Here is a 13,324-nt window from a genome sequence, read left to right on the forward strand (position 1 = left end):
ATGAAACTTATGAGAATCTCGGCGTGGGGGTGTGATTCTTTAATTTCCAATATAAATGCCAATGGTTATGTATATCACATGATATGCGATCCACAGGTCACTAAAAGCTCAGGCAGCTCAACCCTGCAATCAGTCCCATGACTTTTGCTCTCTAGTTCCCTGATTATATGAGTTTAAGTTATATATACTGACAATATAAGAAATTTTTACACTGTTAGATCGTTGTTATATATGTTGTAATTAATAGGTAGTTGTCTTATTTTAAAGATCAGAAATCTCATATTTTAAGAATATTAATATACATATTTTGAATGATCATATAGTATAAAATATTCTTTATATTGTCTGTATATATAATCTAAACCGATCTCATATTTGAATTTTAAGTTAACTAAGTTGGTTTATATCTATTCTTTTAAATAATTTTGTGAAGCATGTATATTTCAAACAATTAGTCATAATTTGACTATTTTACAGTACTATTTGTCAACCACAACATTTCGTCGAACTTGACACTGCAATGCTTATTTAGGTGGAGTAACTATTTGCAAACTAATTATAAATGTTAGAGTTTAAGTATAATTGATAATCTGAAAGAAAGAAAATTAAATAATATGTTTACCAATAATTAAAACTGCGCTATCGCATACTTTTCCTTCTCTACACGCCTCCAAGGCAGACAGTTACCCTCTTCCCTTTTTCATGTTGACACTTTCTCAATCAAACAAACTAACATAACTACAGACAAATACACGTGAGCTGACTCCTACCCCTAGCTTTCCACATACACATCATCTCTATCATGACTAACCTTATCATCCAAATCATTATCTTTCTGTTTTATTAATTGGTATAAAGCCCAAAGAGCACTACTTTTAACCTTTATTATTTCTTTAACTGTTCACTTCTTACATATACCACTAGATCATGCAAAATATACCATATTATCCCGTAGCGCAACATAACATTGATACTACCGTTAGATGGAATTAAACCCTACGTCTCGTTATAATAATCCAAAAAATAATGTAATATCATTAGTACAAATTTAATTGATTTTCAACGGACAGTTCCATCGGAATCCCGTGGGAAAATCTTCAACGGACAGTTCCATCGGAATCCCGTGGGAAAATCAGCATTATCCCACGACATTCCCATTAAAACAGTTTCATGGGAAAACACCTTGTAGGTAAAGCTCATCCCAGTTAAATTGAATTAATAAGATACAATTTTTGTATACTCCCTCTGTCCCAATTTGTGTGGCAGAATTCGGACTTCGAGAATCAAACGAATTTTTCTTTAATCGCAATTATTTCATATGTTTTGTAGATATTTTGAATTATTAATTATTGTGAATTATAGTACTTTTACGTAATTTTCTAATATATATAAGTTTTGTTTCAAAATATTCAAAGATTTTATGTTCTAATTCAAAGTCAAAATTAAGAAGTTCGGCTCTCGAAATCCAAGCTCCACCACATGAGTTGCGACAGAGCAGAGGCGGCTCAAGAACATACGGGGCCTAAAACCAAAGTTTAATTTGGGTCCTAAATTTTTAAAAGAAAGTTATAAGATTGTTTTTATTTGAAATCTATTCTTTTAACTTTTTGAGATAGCAATTTTTAATAATCTTTTTTATAATCGATTTTTTCTAATAATTCCTTCTCAATTGATAATATAGCTAATTCATCATTTAATCTTTCATGAGAAATTGTTGGTCTTAAATAAGATTTTATAGAGCAATAGAAGTATAGAACTATTGAAAGTTTAAAAGTATTGTTGAGCACTTGAACTAATGAAATTTTAGAGAAAGAAAGTAGTAAGAATATCAAAGAAAAAGACAGAAAATATGTAGGGGTTTCTGAAATATGAAAGATTGGAAATAAGAAAGATTGATTTGGACAAATTAAGGAATAGAGTAAAATTTTTACACGTTATATAATGAATGAGTAAAAAATAAAAAATAAAAACACTAGAAAAACTATTCATCCACCCATTTTAAGTAAGATAAGTTATTACTTTATTTATATATCAAAAAGGTTCTTTCTTTTTATATTAAAAACTCTAACTTTATATTTAAAGTACTAAATATTATTTTTAAATATCTATAAACCTATTATTTTTAAAAAATGAGCCTCTCAAATTTGGTGAACTAGGCACAAAGTCTTACCTTCCATAACACTGGATCCGGCCTGCGACAGAGAGAGTATAACCTAAACTCAGAACAAAATTCTAGGTCTGAGAAAATTAGGAGGGGAAGAAATTAAAAAGAGCAACCAAAAATAATGCTTGCTTCATATGTGTATATTCCTTAAAGATTTACAGAGTTGTACTGCGACAAAAAACAAAATAAAGATATTGATTAATGATTAGTAACCTTCTAACTCTACAAATTAATTATACAAGTCTTTTCATTTCCGCACAAGCCCTTAACCCAAAAAATGTGGCCGGTTTTGGGAGATTTCCTAAGAATCTAACATGACAATAATAACAATAATACTCCTATATATTGCAGTGGCATATAACTAACAAGTTGCTGATGGACTAGTGAAGGGACTATAGAAGTGAGGCTTCGCCGGAGCGTTCTCGCCGGCGCCGGCGACTCTTTCGCAGGAAGGACATACGGCAAGGGTGGCCGCTGCCGGCAGCTGCCTGTACAAGGGCTGCGCTAGTTTTAGAGCTTTCAGTTCTTGCAGTTCCTTGTAAAGCTTCCTGTTTTCATCAGTCAGCGACTCACAACATTTCTTTAAAATCTCACAGTCTACCTCTGTTTGCTTCAGCTTCGTTCTGTTAAAAAACACCAACATCTTATTTAGATTCCTAAATTAGTTCTTAAAAAAAGTTTATAGATATATGAGTTTATGGGTATTAAGTAAGATCTCTGACCTGGCTCTTCTGTTCTGGAACCAAACTTCCACTTGACGAGGCCTTACGTTAAGCTTCCTAGCTAAGTGCTGCTTTTGCTTCTGGATTATTCGAAAACCGTAAATTCAGTTTTTGATCATTCAGAAAAACCAGCATGATTTGATCCCTTACACAATAACTAACATTCAACCAAGTTGACCATCTTCTTAAAGCATGGATACGTTAATATTATACCAATTTCAGAAATATGTACGTAAAATATTTAATTTTAAGAAGATATTATGGGTTCACGTACTCATAATTAAGCCTATAAATTCGCCCTTAATCCACACTCAAAACAATTAGTTATTTCTAAAAGTTTAAACTTTTAGATGAATTGTACACGCTTTAACATACATCGGAGCAAATAGAGGTTGTGAAGTCACCCATTATAAAAAAGGTTTGGTCCATGAAAGAAAATTATTGGACCGATTACACGCCCCTCACGTGTGGACCTTGTCCTTTTTTTATGGGCCAAATGCGTGAACTATTTTTGATAATAGGTAACGGTGTAAGATTAGATTTGATATTCAAGACTTCTGCCCCATCTAATAACATGTTAGAAATGCATTACTATCTCATCTAAAAAAAAAATAAACTAGTATTAAAAAGAGTACATTTTTATTCTCTTAACTATGTAACTAACATAATCCATGAAACAAAGAATAGAAGATGGATGTATAGAACTTACAGGATTGAGCGTGCTATGTTGCTTGAAGCTTTCTTCTAAAAGGGCAGATTGTACTTTAGTGAGCCTAAGTTTCTTGCTTCCATTTGAAACATGATCATCTAGATCTTCATCACTAACTCTGGAAGAAAGTACTCTTTCTACCTCTGTACTAATATCCCTTTTCCTTTTCACACTAGCGTTAGAGTAGGTCGAGGAACTCAAATGATCAGCAGATTGATCCTTGGGAAGGCTTAAAGTTAGAGAGGGTTCAAAACTAAGAGATCCCTCTTTCCCCAATAGATCAGCTGGTGGTTTTCTTGATCTCTGATTATTGGCTGTTGATGAAAAGCCTAATTTTAAAGCAAGGCCCGTGCCACATATATCATCAAAACCCATCTATTAATTATCTGAACAAGAAAGAACCAACTTTTCTTTATTAATTGGTATCTTGGGTTTGTTGAGATCTATGAAGTGAGAGTCTTGGAAGAGAAGCTGGGGAATAAGAAGGGAAAGAAAATGGACTTTACGACCTTTTTATTGCGTGGTGGGTTAGATGGCGAGGACTATTAATAATCATAATCAAAATCAAAGGGATGAATGAGTAGTTGCTTATAATGAATTGTGAAAAAAAGTCTATTTCTCGCTCTTCATAGGTTGACATGTACATTTGAACCCCACTACGTACTGTCATCCAGTATAATGTCTCCGACAAACGAGAAAATTATTTCCGAATATAATTATAAACAACTGTTTATTGTACAACAACAACAATATACCTGTGCTTCAATAACTATTTATTATAAGTAAATTAATTATTTAATAATTATATCAAACAACCTGCTGACATGTTAAAATATTAATAGTATAAATTTCTTTACATCCATTATTAGTCTACACAAAATCAAAAAGTATTTTCACTAGAAGGATTAATTCCTAGAATGCATACGTAAATTCACGTGGCAACGGAAGACAAATCAAGAGAATGATAACATAATTTGTCTGCTTCTCGCCGTCCATTAGTATACCAAAATTTCCATGTTCTTATCTCAACCTTCTTCTCTTTCTTGAAAAATATATTCTTAGGCTATATATTTTGCTCTTTCAACGATCTACTTATCGGCAAAAAATACGCATACAAGGACGTAGTTATCAGAGGCGATTTTAGAATTTTAATTTTATGGGTTCAATATTTATTTAGTATTGAACCCATTATATTTTGAAGTTATTGGTTTAAATTTATTATTTAATATAAATTTAGTGATTTTTGTATATATATTTATGCTCCGCATTAAAAATATTGGGTTCAATTGAACCCAGTAGTTATATGCTGCATCCGCCCCTGATAGTTAGGAAGGCGGAAGTTCCAGAAAAATCACACTTTTACATATACTATTAAAATATTTTTTACTTATACATAATATATATTAAACACCTTAATAAAAATCCTGGTCCGCCACTATAAAGTTTATAAATATGTGCATCAACCATTGCATTAACCAACTTGTGAGACCATAAGGCGGCATTAGCCCTTTAAACGTGCTAATTAAGCAAACATTTCTGAACCTATTAGTACATACATTTCTTTTGAAAGATTTCAACTTGTACATGTCATAACAGTAGGCGTGCAGTTTGTTGTCTCTGTGTACTTATCCTGAAGCTCATTTAAATCTAATCTGATTTCCAACAAGAAAAAATAAGAAAATATATTTTGAGAGGAGTGTTTCCCAGAATATGATTTATCTACAAGTATCCAGATCTTTGCTCAGCTAAAAATGTTGATGAATTGTGTTTCTTTCTTTTTTTAATCAATCTTTTGTGAGTTAAGCAAGTCATTTGAAAATATTTCTTCACAATTATTCTTAAAATAATTTATACGTATTAACAATAGTGGCACCTTGAGCCTCAGCCAACATGTAAGTTCATCATGGCATTGTGTGGGGCCATTTCACATTTGTCAATAAAATACTCCGTCCGTTTCAATTTAGATGAGGTAGTTTGATTCGATACGGAGTTTAAGAAAAAAAAAAGACTTTTGAAACTTGTGGTCTTAAAAGCTTACGAGGTAAAAGCTTTGTGGGGCATTACATTTGTGTGGTTATAAAAATTTCTCATTAAGTGTAAAACAAATGAAGAGTTTAAAGTTAAATTATTTTCAAATTTAGAATTATACCGTGTCATTTATTTTGAAACAAACTAAAAAGGAAAGTACATCGTCTAATTTGAAATGGAATGAATAACTAATAGTGGAGTATCTTTTAGATAATCTGATAATATAATAATTTTTATACTGTCAGCTTATAGATATTAAATTCAATATGATATTAACTAGTTTAATTATAATCTCCGGTTCTTGATTCTGTTAAATTATTCTTTAAATTGGCTGAATAATCGCATAAGGCATGGGATGGTCCTTCAAAGACCAATCATCAATCACAAAGGTGTGATGCACCCTGTGTCACAATCTACAATATCCTTATGTTGATGCTACTTAACTTTAGCACTTTATCCTTTTTGAATACTAGATAAGAAAACGCCATGTCCCTTTGTTTCAGTTAGAATTCTAGTGTTCTTTCCCCCACCTTTTCAGTTAAGTCCCAATTTATACTAGTAATAAAATTTATTTGGGCATCTTTGCAATTCACACGCATCTGCCAACAGGTAGGCATGCATCATCTTATGAAACTAACCAATTGGATTAAAATCGACAAAAAAGAAATAGTTTTTAATATATAGCTGTCTTCTGGATGAACTTCAACTTCAGGGTATAACGTCATAACCTGGTACAGAATAATGGGGTTTCTAAAATTTGTGCACAACGCACTTTTGGTGCATGTCAAGTTAATTTTAATTAATAAAAAATTTAAAACCTCATTGTACTTGCATGTTTGCTCATGAAGATGCTGAGAAATTATTAAGGGATATGTTTTTTTGACGTGCACAGTTAAAAATGATCCTTTTGCGTTTAAATTGATTGAATAAGCACTTCAACTAATAGTTTAAGCTGCTAGAAATGACCCAATTAATTACTTCAATTCGTTAAATTTTCGATACATCCCTATGTGTGTCTAATTCTTTTCTATAAAATAAGCACGCGAAAATTCTTTTCCGAGAATGTGGGGCAGAGAGAATTAAGCACAGGAACTCCTTCTCATAGAGTTGCAATGAGGATAGCAATGTGCAATTTAACGGATACCGGCTAACTAAAAACTGCCGCAACAGATGATTTTTGTTGACGTAGCTGATGGCATTTCTTTTCCTTTATTTTCAGATATGACATTTCTCTTTCTAAAATTTTTCCTTTGCATTTTGATTTGACACTAAGTAATTTAGAATTATTTTCCCTTTTTCGTATGGTAATGAGATGGCCCTCTTCTTTTGGTTTGTTTTTACTTGTAACAAGTTTTACAGTTAACCAAAAATAATCTCTTTGGTTACACTGCTAAACTAATACACCATTTTTTATTTTTTAACTATACATCCCAATACATCATATGTGTTCTACAGAACTCTAACTAATTGAAAACAATTTCAAGAATTATATTGTATGAGGTATTTAATTTGGTCTTTGTCACCATAATTGACAGACAGTTGGGAAATCTGAGGAGGACTCTCTGTATATCGTACTCGAAGTGCCAAATGTTAGAAAATCCAATTAAGAAATTGAATTATTTGGAGACAAAATAGTTAATGATATGGACACCCAATTTCTGCGTTATGCAATTTAGTGACTCGAAAAGGTTTATTCTACACAAAACGTCATGTAAGTTTGATCCTATACAATCATATACATTTTTCTATTTTATACCAATTCTTTTATGTTACGTGGATAACAATAAATGTAGCGTGTTAAAATGATTCATAAAAAGTGAAGTATTCGACTACGATGAAAAGGAGAGCTTTATAAGCCGCAAATTTGAAGTCGTTAAGAATTTAGTTTGTAGCTTAAATTGTCATTAGCGGAAAGATTACTCACTACTAAAAGAATGTGGGTTGTATGGAAGCTTGCAAGGTTGCCGTGAAATTTTGGCCGATATTCCCTTTTGTATCGGCATTTTCATAAATGGCCTTTTTATTTTTTTTGAGATTGATGGACCTTTAGACCATAATCTAAAATTTCTTTTGAGCAAACTGAAAATTTTGTGAGAAAACATAAAACAACAGTCTAAAATTTTGTAAGTTATTCAAATGTTAGACTACAGTCTAATATTTTGTACGCAAACTGAAATTATATGAGGAAACATTTGACCAAGTCTAACATTGTGCAGAAGGAGTGATTTTTCAAGGGCTATATTTGCTAAACTTTTAAAATAGGAACAAAATTTAAACAATGACCTAAAAGGGACATTATTTAAATCATCGCAAGGGTGCCATATTCTTTTGGCCCAAATTACAGTTCTGAGCCCATATATTCAAGAGGAATTTCAGCAACTATTGCTTGCCTATTACTATTAGTAGCAATTGTACAATTGTTACCAACTTATATCACTTGTATTCAGATGCGCAATGATACAACCTGTGTCAATTGTATTCGTTCGCGTAACTGATACAATCTGTATCGGTTGTATTCGTTGCGCAATAAAACCAAGGCGAAATACAAAATTAAAGAAAAATAAAATATTCTTGTTGAGAATCAAACTCAAGACCCCTACTTACTAAGCGGACGCTCTAACCAACTGAGCTATGAGAGCTTGCTGCTCACTTATTTCAGTTCAAAACAATTGATCTTTTGTTTCATGAATTTGCTATAAAATTCAGATCTAGCTATAAATAGTATTTTATTTTAAATATAGCTATGAATGATAAATACAATGTATATGTTTTATGTGTCGTGTAATTTTTTAAATATTCAACTAGTAGTGGGTATACCAGCCCAAGTTTTTAATGATCCATAGATCGAAACCTTACAGAACTGCTAATAAAGACATACCTCCTTAAATAATAGAGAAATGTAATTTTTCCTGTATATACAAAATTAGGATACTATTTTCTCGATTTAGCTAGGTTTTCTTATTTACAAAAAGTAATTATAGTTATTTATAAAATATATACAAATTCGATCAAAAGCTACAATCTGTATACAATTTGTATATAATTTTTTAACATACAAAATCGGTCAAAATTAAAGCTACAATCTATATACAATTTATATATAACTTTTTATCATATAGAATCGGTCAAAAGCTACAATTTATATACAACTTATATATACTTTTTGTTGTACAGAATTCGGTCAAAACATATATAATTTACATACTACTTGCATATAACTTGTTAGTTGTATATATTCTGTATGTCGTTTGTACATTATATATATATCATTTTATTTTATTATTTATTATTATTATATTGAAAGCCAAAGTGGTCAACCACGGGTATTTTTCACATTTCAAACCTAAGGTAGAATTACACAGCTACCTCATTCATTATCTATTTTATATTTTTGTCTCTCAAATTCACTTATATTCTTCATCTAGAATATTCTATGCTCAGAGTCTCCCATGGCCACATCTAGCTTTCTTCTTCTTTGTCTTCTCTTACATTTATGCTATTTACATTTGTTGTTATAGATCATTGGAGTTCAAGGATGTGTATTTCTTTTCACCCTTCACTGTTATAATTTTAGCTTTTTATATATAAATATCAGTATTTTCGCATTATTCTGTATATGCATGTTCCTTTTTGTTTTTTCTGTTGAGAGTATCTGTTTATAAATTAGTTATTTTACCATGGGTATTTTCTTAATTTGTGGTTATAACAGTGAAGTTAAGTTCTTTTATTGATAAATCAATGGAGTAGGGCTTCAATTTTGTTTGCTTTATCTTTTAAGCACCTCGTTGCATTCAATAACTCCACATCGACTGTATCGAGCGACATATTTCATTCAAATTTCATTAATAAAAGAATACAAAAAAGATTGTCTCATACCAGTTGTGTTTGGCGTACCATTGAAGCCATTGTCTGTTTCAAAGAGACCTTGGAAAAGTGTGTCATTAGATTTCATTACCGAATTGTCCAAGGTCGGAGATCTTACAACCATCTTCATTGTTGTAGATCAGTTTTCTAAATACGTCACATTTGTAGCAGCCCCAAAATATATATTGGCAGAAGATACAACTCAACTCTTCTTCTCTAATGTTGTCAAATAGTGGGGCCTGCCTAAAGGCATCGTTAGTGATCGCGACTCTCGCTTCACTAACAACTTTTTAAGTGTCTCAGGTCCAAATTAAGTCACAGTTCAAGTTTCCATCCGCAATTTGATGGCCAGACAGCGGTTCAATGGCATGCTGGAGGAATACGTTCGCCATTTTATTACTGGATCGCAAAAGAATTGGGTGAAGCTTCTGGATGTTGTTCAACTGTGTTTCAATTCACAAAAGAGCTCTAGTACAAACATAAGCGCTTTTGAAATTGTTATCGGATAACAATGGCTACTCCCACACACTGTGAATGCCCCAAACATGTCGAAATGTCATGACCCAAAATCCCAACCTCGGGGTCGTGATGGCACCTAACATCCACATGCTACGCAAGCTGACGTGAGATAGTTAAATAGCCAAATTTTAACAGTTTAAACAAAATGGTGATAAATAACAAGAGATAGGAACTCAATCTAATACAATACCAACATAAATCATGTAATAACATCTACTCCCAAAGATCCGGAGTCATGGGTACGTGAGCAACTAGAAGTTCTACAAACTGAGTCTGAAATAAATACAATTATTTCGAAGGAAATGAACAGTAAAAGAGGGAAGAGGAAGGGGTCTTCAAGGTCTGCGGACACTAGCATATCTACCTCAAGTCTCCGTATGCAATAATCCGAGCTGACGCACCTCACGCACCGTTGGGACCAATATCGGAATCTGCACAAGAAGTGCAGAAGTGTAGTATGAGTATTACCGACCCAATGTACTCCATAAGTGTCGAGCCTAACCTCGATGAGGTAGTGACGAGGTTATGATAGGACACCCACGTAAATAAACTTGTATATGTAAAGCAACAATAATAACAGAGAATGATAATGTACAAATTGGGAGGGGACATGCAAAAAGGGGGCAAATAAAATAGCTACGACAACTACGGCAGGAATGACATCACGTAATAGCCAAACAAATCATCAACCAATGAAGACAGATAAACCAATGATATAAAAATGGAACGGCATCACCCTTCGTGCTTTAACACTCTTCCTTACCATGAAATGATTACATAAGTGAAATGAAATAGTATGACATCACCCTTCGTGCTTTTACTCTCGATCTCACCATGTAACAAAGAATAAATGAGATGAATAACACGACATCACCCTTCATGCTTTTACTCTCTCCTCACCATAATATAATGAATAAATAGCACGACATCACCCGTTGTGCTTTAACTCTATTCCTCACTATGTATTAATTAATAAATGAGATAAATATTATGGAACGACATCACCCTTCGTGCTTTAACACTCTTCCATACTATGTAATAAAGAAAATATAAATTCGGGAAATAAATAATGTCGAGAATGTATCTAATGCCAAATAAGATGCCAAGATACCAAACTTCAACTTCCAAAATACTCAACAATTACTAACTAAGCAATAATTACGAAATAAATGATCAAATAAGCAATAATCTAACTTAAGCACGGATATCATAATTAAAAAGGCAATAAATCACAAGGAAATAAGTACCACCCACATGCTTTCATCCAACAACAGCGCATAAGTACTCGTCACCTCACATATACATTGTATCCACATATTAAACACGTAACAAATAGGAAAACGAGTCATAATCCCTCAAGTCAAGGTTAACCAAGGCACTTACCTCGCTCCGCAATCAAATCAAAGCTTAACCGGGGCCTTTCCTTTAAAACTCTCCTCCAAACCAATCGAATCTAACAAAATATCGTTCAAACAATTCGAAATAAGCTTTAGAAACTACCCATGAGTGAAAAAGATATAATTTTTAATGATTTTGGAAAAAATCAATAAAAGTCAACCCTGGCCCGCTTGGTAAAAACCCGAGATTCAGACCAAAGCCTAATTACTCATTCATCCTTGAGACCGATTATGTAATTAGTTTCGAAATCCAACCTCAATTTGAGGTCTATATCTCAATTTTTACAAAACCCCCCTTAATTCTATCCAAATCCCTAATTTTCTACCATAAAGGAGCATACATTAAGGTTAGAAATCAATAGGTGTTGATGGAAATGGAGGAAAACGAGTTAAAGTACACTAACCTACGAAGTGGGGATGAAATCTCTCTTCAGAATTGCCTTTAGGTCGAGCTCTAATGAGAAGATAGTGAAAAATGGGTGAAATCGATATTTTTAGAAGTTTAAATAACTGGGCGGCGTTCGCGATACACCTGGCGCATTTGTGAAGAACATTTCCCAGTTGGCCATCGCGATTCCGATCAACCCTCTGCGGTCGCGTAGGCTTATCCCCCCTTGCCTTCGCGTTCGCGAGCCTAGGCTCGTGTTCGCGTAGAGTAAAGTTCAATTCCCCAGTCACCCCTCCTAACACTATGCATTCGCGAAGGGTAGACCACTCACTGCCCCAAATCCCTAATTTTATACCATGAAGAACCATAAAGTAAGGTTAGAAATCAATGGGTGTTGATGGAAATGGAAGAAAATGAGTTAAAGTACACTAACCTACAAAGTGGAGATGAAATCTCTCCTCAAAATCGCCTCTAGGCCGAGCTCTAATGAGAAGATAGTGAAAAATGGGTAAAATCTATATTTTTAGAATTTTAAATGACTGGGCGTCAGGTGTTCATCACGTTTGCGATACACCTGATGCATTCGCGAAGAGCATTGCCAAGTTGGCCATCGCGATTGCGATCAACCCTCTGCGTTCACGTAGGCTTAGCCCCCACTGCCTTCCCGTTCGCGAGCCTGGGCTCATGTTCGCGTAGAATAAAGTTTAATTCCCCAGTCCCCCCTTCTAACACTACACGTTCGCGAAGGAATGGCCGCGTTCGTGAAGGGTAGACCCCCCACTGCTCCATGTTCATGACCAACTCCTCACGTTCGCGATGAGAACTTTCCTCCCCAGTCCAGTTTCCCCTTCGCGATCGCGAGAGTAAATTAGTGATCGCGAAGCAAAAAAGGTCAGACACCAGCAACAACCAAAACAAGCAGATTTCTTAAGTCCAAAATCACTCTGTAGCCTGTCCGAAACTCACCCAAGCCCCTCGGGCTCCAAACTAAACATGCACACAAGTGTAATAACATCATACAAACTTGCTTGCATGATCAAAATACTAAAATAACACCTAGAACTACGAATCGGATGTCAAAATGAATGATATTTTCAAAGAAACTCAAGAACATGTAATTTTACAACCGGACGTCCGAATCACGTCAAATCAACTCCGTTTTGCACAAATATTTGTAAAAAAGTCATAAATACTAAAATGAACGTATACCAAGCTTCATAACCGTAATCCGAACCTGGTAGCAACAAACACAACCTATGGTCAAACTTAGGAATTCCTTTAGCCTTCAAATTACTATTTTTCTACAAATTACGTTAAATCAAGTTAGGGACTTCCGAATTTGATTCCGGGCATACGCTCATGTCCCAAATCACGATACGGATCGATCGAGACCATCAAAACACTGATCCGGGTTCAGTTTTACAAAATGATGACCATAGTCAATTCAATTCATTTTAAGGCTAAATTTCACATTTGTATCAATTTTTCACATAAAGATTTTTCGGAAAGAGACACGGAATGCGCATGCAAATC

At 33.7% G+C, this 13,324-nt stretch overlaps 1 protein-coding gene across 1 annotated transcript; it reads right to left on the reverse strand.

The window, feature by feature from the left end:
* Positions 1 to 2,340: 2,340 nt before the first annotated feature.
* On the reverse strand, positions 2,341 to 4,190 carry LOC107779480 (homeobox-leucine zipper protein HAT22). The gene is made up of 3 exons (XM_016599925.2): positions 3,596 to 4,190; positions 2,887 to 2,966; positions 2,341 to 2,787 (listed from the first exon to the last, which is right to left on the reverse strand). The coding sequence occupies exons 1-3, from the start codon at positions 3,968 to 3,970 to the stop codon at positions 2,526 to 2,528; spliced, it is 717 nt and encodes a 238-aa protein (XP_016455411.2). The 5' UTR covers positions 3,971 to 4,190; the 3' UTR covers positions 2,341 to 2,525.
* Between the last annotated feature and the right edge of the window lie 9,134 nt (positions 4,191 to 13,324).

Source organism: Nicotiana tabacum, chromosome 17 (genome assembly GCF_000715075.1).
Source record: "Nicotiana tabacum cultivar K326 chromosome 17, ASM71507v2, whole genome shotgun sequence".
Classification (NCBI taxonomy): domain Eukaryota; kingdom Viridiplantae; phylum Streptophyta; class Magnoliopsida; order Solanales; family Solanaceae; genus Nicotiana; species Nicotiana tabacum.

Excerpts from the sequence above, each read along its gene's own strand:
- LOC107779480 (XM_016599925.2), bottom strand. The coding sequence starts at position 3,970 with ATGGGTTTTGATGATATATGTGGCACGGGCCTTGCTTTAAAATTAGGC. Across the intron at positions 2,967-3,595 it reads AACATAGCACGCTCAATCCT|AAGCAAAAGCAGCACTTAGC; the intron begins GTAAGTTCTATA and ends CGAATAATCCAG. Across the intron at positions 2,788-2,886 it reads TTCCAGAACAGAAGAGCCAG|AACGAAGCTGAAGCAAACAG; the intron begins GTCAGAGATCTT and ends GTTTTTTAACAG.